Genomic DNA, 8,266 nt, shown 5'->3' with positions numbered 1-8,266 from the left:
GTGAAGCTTGTTGGTCACCATAGATTTGCCGTATCCCCCATTGTGATGGGAATTTGATAACTTGATGTAAGGTTGATGGAACAACATCCATTTCGTGAATCCATGGTCTACCGAGAATCATATTGTAGGCCATATCCATTTCTACCACCTGAAATTTAGTATCTTTGACCACTCCTTCTGCGAATGTGGTAAGTATTATCTTCCCTTTTGTTATGACGCTCGAGTTGTCAAAACCAGACAAGGCGTGTGCCTTGGGTATCAGCTTATTATCAGCTTGCATCTCGTTTACCACTCTTAACAGAATGATATTCACGGAACTACCTGGATCAATCAAAACTCGTTTTACATTAGTGTCATATACAAGTAAAGATATTACCAGTGCATCATTATGCGGGATTAGCATGCCATCTGTATCTGCATCATCAAATGTAATACTATCTTCTTCCAAAATTTTTCGAACTCGCTTCCCATGTGTAACTGTTATTGACACTTTCTTAGCTGCCGTATATGTTACGCCATTGATATCTTCTCCTCTACTTATGACATTAACCGTCCTTTTTAGTGAAGGATATTTTGGGGGCTCCTGCCTATTCTTCATATATGTTTGCTTTCCCTTTTCACTAAACAATTTGGTTTAGTATCCTTGTTTTTATAAATGTTGAACTTCACCTTGCAGTAATCTACAATCCGCCATGTTGTGACCGTGATCGATGTGAAACTCGCACCAAAAATTTAGATTTCGTCTGTTGTGGTTTGATCTCATTTTCTTTGGCCATCGTACCTTATCTCCTATGCTCCTTAAAACATCCATCAACTCGGATGTGCTAACATTAAAACTATAACTGCCGATCTTTGCCTTCGAGCTTTTGTCATCATGTTACATCTCTCGCGTGTTTTATTCTTTTCCGAACCTTGATGATGAACCTGACTCTCTATCTCTTGATCTATGATCGTACATCGGATTTTCTTATTTTGAACGTGAGTCCCTTCCTGCTGGTCCCATGTAAGGCTCGTACCTATTTTTACCAGACCTTTTTTCAGTTTCAGCTCGTCTTGAACGTACCCTTTCATCTTTTCGAGATTGAGTGATGGTATCTTCTTCTATTCGCAACTTCGTGTTGTATCTGTTATAAGCATCATTCCAACTTGTTGCTGGAAATTCTCGTAGACTTTCCTTGAATCTCCTCGTGGCTTCTGAACTTTTTTAATTTAGATTACTGGAAAATGCCATAGCCGCCCAGTTATCAGGTACACGTGGCAACATCATCCTCTCTCGCTGGAATCTATCTACGAATTCCTGAGTAGCTTCGTATCTACTTATTTTATTTTGAAAATGTCTTCCATTCTTTTTTCAACTTTTTGAGCTTCCGAGTGTGCTTTGATAAATGAATCTGCAAGCTCAGCAAAAGAATCTTTAGAATTTTCGGGTAAAAGAGAGTACTATATTAATGCTCCCTCTTTAGTGAGTGTTTCTCCAATTGTTTTGACCAATACTGATTCAATTTCTTGCTTGGTCAAATCGTTGCCCTTTACGCCAGTTGTGAATGTAGTTACGTGATCCCGTGGGTTAGTTGTTCCATCATATTTCGGAATATCAGGCATTTTGAATTTCTTCGCAATTGGTAGAGGAGCAGCACTTGGCTTCCAAGGTTGTTGTGAGTATTTTTTGTCTATATCTATTCCCTTGATTACGGGCGACCCTCCATATTTGTTCTATGCAATCGCTCTGCTCCTTGATTTGTTTCTTGCTCCTTGATTTGTTTCTGCAAGGTTAGTACTAAATTCTGTAAATTAGAATTGACTGGGTTACCTGAGCTTCCATCACAAGATTCGCTAGGAGTTCCTCCACTGCCTGAGTAAGCGAGTACTGAGCGAGGATTTTCCATAGTGTTGTTGTTTGGAGTAGGTGTTGGTGGTGCAGCACCTGGCAGCTGGTTAGCAAAAGCTGGAAGAGCGTTACTGACCTGTTGGGCGATTAATTTTTTCAAAGCTTCATTAATAACTTGGTTTTTTTCGAACTGATCATTCGTATCCGATTCAGATCCATTAGGAGTCCCATATCGGGATTGTCGAAGAGAATTTCGTGGCTATAGGACTGGAGTTCCATCACCTTGTTGATTCTCCTGCCGTTGTTGATTTTCTTGGTGTTGTAAATCTTGTTGGTTGTTGTCGTTGACATTCGACATGATTGTTTTTGATAAAAGATTCAATTTGGAAAGCAGAAGATTATCAGTTTTCCGGTAACGGAACCAATTTGTTTAACTAGAAAATAAGAATTTCGGTCAAAGCTTAATTTTAGAAGAACTTCGGTTACTGATAATCAAATATAGAATAAATAAGAAGAATTGACTTAAACGATAGCTGAATATGTAAAAGAAAGCAAAGTATATCAGTGTATTCCAATGATATTCTGTGTCCTTACAAATGTTATTTCTCTCCTTTTATAGCTATTTCTAAGTAATACGTTTCTTTCCTCTCATAACAGAGCCATTATAAACAATTAATGACATTAATGTAACGTTATAATTGACAATCGTAACTATTTCGCGAAGATTCTATAACGTTTTCCATCATTGATGCTCATTAATTACGAATAATACGTATCTATACTTTTTGCTATCTAGGTTCATTCCTCCGATGTCTCTTCGAATTACCAAGAGGTCCGAGTAACAGTTCCTCCCTGTTTTCTTGAATCTTTGCTCGTGTCTGTTAAGGCTCATGTCTTCTGTCACTCTTTCATTGATCCACGTGTCTTGATATGTCAGCACATAATTAATTCCATATGTTAATTTGATTTTCCCCAATATACACACTATGTGGAGTTTCACATATAGGAGTTTCGAACTTCAGTACATTACGCCAGAATTTCATATATTCTGATGTTTGAAAAAAGGAGAGACGATAAGGCATTAATGTTTCATATATTCGCTTTTAACCATGCAATGTAGCTGTAATCTTGTGTATCCCATTGAACTCACTGTGTGTGTGTTTTATACGTATCACTCTGTATTTGTGTGTGTGACAGAGAAAAGAAGAATAAATGTGGCTACGATCTGCAAAAAATGTGGCTGGCAAATCTGAATATGAAAAGATGCTTTTTACAAATGAAGATAGGTAGTCACAATCAGAGCAACAAATCTTGAAAAACTTTAATGCCAAAAGTCTAACTCTCACGTCATAGCTTTATGCATTGCTGCTCATACTATGCGTTTTGTTGTATATACCTTAACGGGTAGTCCGGTTAGCAATAGGTTATTCTGGGATTATAATACGAGAATTAAATAATGATAAAATTATTTAGTGAATTTACATTACAGATAGATGTTTAATTTATTGGACTAAAAATAAAATATACTGGGTATAGTATTATGTGATTAATTGTTTTACCATAATTATGGTAGAAACAATCTCAGTTACTAATTATATAATCAAATATATTATACCAAATATTGGATAAGGAAAATTGCAATGCGATTGTTGAGATAGAACTTATTAATGTTAGTGTTTCATTATGTTATTACCCTCAAACTCATTTAGCCTCTATATATTCAGAATATATTCAGAACATTGAGTATACAATCCTCGATTTTAGTACATTGATAAGTTATAGCTTTAGGGTTGTTGAGTTTAAATTTCGGACCAAATTAGTTATAAACGAGCTTACATGAATACTCTCGTTTTTACCACATATTAAAAAATTACATTATTGTACGTAATAAAATAAATATACATTATTTTAAGTTTTTTTGGGTGCCAAAATGGAAACAATTTAGACATTTATGCTCGTTATTCTTGGAGAATTGTACGATCGAAATGGAGTAGTGTTCTAAAGAATTGTAGGACCAATAATGTTATAGCTGTCTCCAAAGTCTAATATATTCACAAGATGAGTTACGTAAAAATGCAGATGTTAACACGAATATGCAGTCATATAAAATTAGATAAGGCAAAAATAATCACATCGGAGAATTTGTATGGTGTGCGATTCATCAGGTGCAATCAGCAATGCCCTTACTTCGTACCCATAGGCATGGATCTGGTATGAACTCAGAAGCCTAATAAGGGAGAGTCTGGGTCCACCAGAGGAAGAGTACTTCTAGGCTTTCCGGGAATTGGAATTATTGAAGAAGCTCTTTATACTGGAATTGAATCCTACACATAAGAGCATTCCGAATGCTAAAACGTTTCGGTTCATTTTATTTACGATTTAAAAGATGCTAAAAAACTTTCTTTCATTAGACCAGTCAATAACGGAATGGCAGAGTAGTTGATCCCGACCCTTGCCGGTAAAGAAGCTTCTTTAAGACACTGAGTTGCGTCAGGAAGAGTAGAGTCAGAAGAAGAGGTAAAAGCTTGAGTTGAATCAACTGAGAGTTCAAGCCCATTTTCTTTATAATAAGCTTCCACTTTTTGTTTCGTCCAATGTGTAGTCACATAGAAGAATTTGTAAAGTCACATAGGAGAATTTGTAAAGTCACATCAGAGAATGTGTAATGAAGTAAGTATTTGTATGTTGCCTTTTCGGTGACACCCTAAAATATCGCCACCAAAAGTAATATTTGAGTGGCGACTTTTTGTGATCGACCATAAAAATCGCCACAAAAGGTAATATTTATAATCTCCTTTTTCAGGGGCGACCGTAAAAGTCGCCACAAAAGGTAATATTTATATGTCACCTCTTTCAGTTGTGACCATAAGAGTTGCCACAAAAGATAATATTTATATGTCGCCTCTTCCGGTGGTGACCATAAAAGTCGCCACAAAAGGTAATATATGTGTGTCGCCTTTTCAGTGGCGACCATAAAATGTGAAACAACAACAATAAACCCAGTATGTTCCCAACAGGTGGAATCTGGGGAGGGTAGTCTATACACAAACTTACCCCTACCTAATGCAGGTAGAGAGACTGTTTCCAACAGACCCCCGGCTCGGAAAGGGCGAGAAGAAGAAGAAGAAGGAGAAAGAGAAGAAGAAAGATGAGAGAAGAAAAGGAGGGAGATAAAAGATAAGTAGTTCCAAATAATAGCAACAGGGAATACAATACTTGAGGCGAACAATAACACATAACGCAATACAAATCTAAGAATATGAAGGGACATGCTTGCTATTAAGACTTTCGATGAATAACTAAGAAACTGTCTACTAACCTTCTATCCTAATCTTCGACCTCCACACCCTTCTATCAAGGGTCATGTCCTCAGTGAAGGCATAATGATAGTAGGGTCGGGATATCCCCGCCCTCCGAACCGGACGTGAGGGTCTCCCCTCATCCGGCTCTCTACAGGGGAATCTCCACTCACTGCTTCCCCTAATATCCTCCCTTTACCATATCATGGGGGAGTTGAAGCAGCGTCATGTCCTGCCTAATCACCTCACCCCAGTACTTCTTAGGCCTACCTCTACCTCTTCTCAAACTCGCCATATCCATCCTCTCACACCTCCTAACAGTAGCATCAATGCTTCTCCTCTTAACATGTCCGAACTATCTCAGCCTCAACTCCCGCTTCTTGTCCTCCACGGAGGCTACTCCCACTCTGTCCTGGATAGCTTCATTATTAATCTTATCTCTCCTGGTACATCCATACATCTATCTCAACATCATCATCTCTGTTACTTTCATCTTCTGCACGTGGGTGTTCTTGACTGGCCAACACTCAACCCATACAACATAGTTTGTCGAACCACTACTCTATAAAACTTACCCTTAAGTATTGGCGCCACATTTTTATTACATGAAACACCGGAATCGAGCCTCTATTTTATCCATCCCGCTCCTATGCGATGTGCGACATCTTCGTTAATCTCCCCGTTACCTTGAATAATAGACCCAAGATACTTAAAACTATCTCTTTTAGGGATAACTTGAGCATCAGGCTTTACCTCTACATCTGTTTCACGGGTCCCATTATTGAATTTTCACTCCAAGTATTCTGTTTTGGTTTTGCTCAACTTGAAACCTTTAGACTCCAAAGTCTGTCTACAAAGCTCCAACCTCGGGTTAACTCTGCTTTGCGTCTCATTAATCAACACTATATCATTGGAAAATAACATACACCAAGGCACCTCCCCTTGGACGTGTCGCGATAGTACATCCATCGCCAAGGCAAATAAAACGGACTAAGAGTTGATCCTTGGTGCAACCTCATCACAACAAGGAAATGCTCCAAGTCACCTCCCACAATTCTCACCCGAGTCTTAGCACCATCATACATATTCTTAATCACCGTAATATACGCTAATGGAATGCTGCTAGCCTCCAAACACCTCTACAGAACCTCCCTCGAAACTTTGTCGTATTTCAAAGTCAATGAACACCATATGCAAGTCCTTCTTTCTCTCCATGTACTGTTGCACTAATCTCCTTACCAGGTGAATTGCTTCTTTAGTCGAATGTCCAAGCATGAATCCAAATTGATCCTCGAAAATAGACACGCACCTCCTCATCCTGGCCTCCACCACCCTCTCCCAAATCTTCATAGTGTGACGTAACAGCTTGATACCCCTATAATTGTTGGAATTTTGGATATCACCTTTGTTCTTGTACAACGGAACCATCGTGCTCCATCTCTATTATTCGGGCATCTTCTTCGTCCTGAAAATAATATTAAACAGCCTAGTGAGCCAGTCCAAGCATGCTCGCCCCGTGCTCTTCCATAATTCCACCGGTATTTCGCCTGGACCTGTTGCTCCTCCCTTGCACATCTTACGTATCGCCTCATCCACCTCCTCTACCTTAATCCGCCTACAGTACCCAAAATCCCGTCGACTATCGGAGTGCTCCAAGCCCCCCAGCAGAATGCTTCTATCCTCCTCCTTGTTTAATAGTTTATGGAAGTATGTCTGACATCTTCTTCTAATAAGATCCTCGTCCATCAATACTTTTCCATCCTCATACTTGATGCACTTGACTTTGTCTAAGTCACGGGCCTTCCTCTCCCTCACCTTAGCCAACTGGTACAACTTTTTGTCCCTGCCTTTGCCCCCGATCTCCTCGTACAAACGAGCAAACACCGCGTTCTTAGCCACCGTAACTACTAATTTTGCCTCTTTCTTTGCCTTTTTGTAACACTCCCGATAGGTCCTTCTTTCCTCCTCATTTGTACTCTCCACTAGCTTCAAATAAGAAGCTTTCTTGGTTTCCACTTTAGCTTGGACCTCTCTACTCCACCACCAGTCCTCTTTATGACCCCAGGAAAGCCCTTCGTGACCCCTAAGACTTCTCTAGCAGCTTCTCTAATGCAATTCATTGTCGTGATCCACATACTAGTCGCGTCTCCCCTACACATCCAGACCCTCATACCGAACAACTTCTTCCCTAACTTCTGAGCTTTGTCCTTTGTCAAGTTAACCCTACTTGATCTTAGGTTGCATGCATACCACCCTCTTCCTCCTACTCCTCTTGATCTCTAGGTCCATAACTAGGAGCCTATGCTGGGTCATGAGGTGCTCACTTAGGATGACCTTGCAATCAGTGCATAGACCTTTATCGCATTTCCTGCAGAGAAGATAATCAATCTCAGTCTTGCCCATCGAATTCCAGAAAGTGACCAGGTGCTCCTCCCTCTTCTAAAAACTTGAGTTAGCTATAACCAAATCAAAAGCTCTAGCAAAATTCAACAGTGAAGTACCTTCCTAATTTCAATACCCAAATCCGAATCTGCCGTGCACATCATCATAACCCCTAGCACTAGCCCCAATATGGCCATTGAAATCTCCACCAATGAACAACTTCTCGGTGTGCAGGATACTACGCACCACCTCATCCAAATCCTTCCAGAATTGCTTCTTGACCTCCTGGTCCAAACCTTCCTGAGGAGCGTATGCACTAATCACGTTTACAGTAAACCCTCCAACTATAAGCTTAATACTCATCAACCTATCGTTTATCCTCCTAACCTCGACCACGAGCTCCTTTAGGTCCATGTTAACTAAAATACCTGCCCCGTTCTTACCCCAACACTTCCTGAGTACCATAGTTTAAATCTGTCTACATCTCGTGCCCTAGTACCCTTCCATTTAGTCTCTTGGACACACGCTATGTTGATCTTCCTCTTATGAAGAATCTTACCTAGCTCTATAGACTTTCCCGTCAACGTCCCAATATTCCAGGACCCAACTCTCATCCTAGAGTCTCTCTTATCCCTCTTCCCACCGCGGGACCCACTCGAGGACATGACCTTAATCTCACATCATTCACTACTGCCACTATAAGCAAGAGATAATAGGTAAGTTGTCGCCTGTCATACCTCTTTTTTACTACCCCGAA

The 8,266-nt window shown here is 39.9% G+C and overlaps 1 protein-coding gene across 1 annotated transcript; it reads right to left on the bottom strand.

The window, feature by feature from the left end:
• Nucleotides 1-6,570: 6,570 nt before the first annotated feature.
• LOC138868297 (uncharacterized) lies at nt 6,571-7,923 on the bottom strand. The gene is made up of 3 exons (XM_070145842.1): nt 7,669-7,923; nt 7,462-7,583; nt 6,571-7,159 (listed from the first exon to the last, which is right to left on the bottom strand). The coding sequence occupies exons 1-3, from the start codon at nt 7,921-7,923 to the stop codon at nt 6,571-6,573; spliced, it is 966 nt and encodes a 321-aa protein (XP_070001943.1).
• Between the last annotated feature and the right edge of the window lie 343 nt (nt 7,924-8,266).

Source organism: Nicotiana sylvestris, chromosome 5 (assembly GCF_000393655.2).
Source record: "Nicotiana sylvestris chromosome 5, ASM39365v2, whole genome shotgun sequence".
Lineage (NCBI taxonomy): Eukaryota > Viridiplantae > Streptophyta > Magnoliopsida > Solanales > Solanaceae > Nicotiana > Nicotiana sylvestris.
Note: the sequence above shows the minus strand (reverse complement) of the source record. Positions and strands in the feature narration are given on the sequence as shown.

Bases quoted from the DNA above. Each gene is read 5' to 3' on its own strand.
- LOC138868297 (XM_070145842.1), bottom strand. From the start codon at position 7,923: ATGGACCTAAAGGAGCTCGTGGTCGAGGTTAGGAGGATAAACGATAGG. The intron at 7,584-7,668 runs GTGCACGGCAGA...ATTTGGTTATAG, and splicing joins GTGCTAGGGGTTATGATGAT to CTAACTCAAGTTTTTAGAAG. The intron at 7,160-7,461 runs GTCATCCTAAGT...GTGGTGGAGTAG, and splicing joins GTCTATGCACTGATTGCAAG to AGAGGTCCAAGCTAAAGTGG.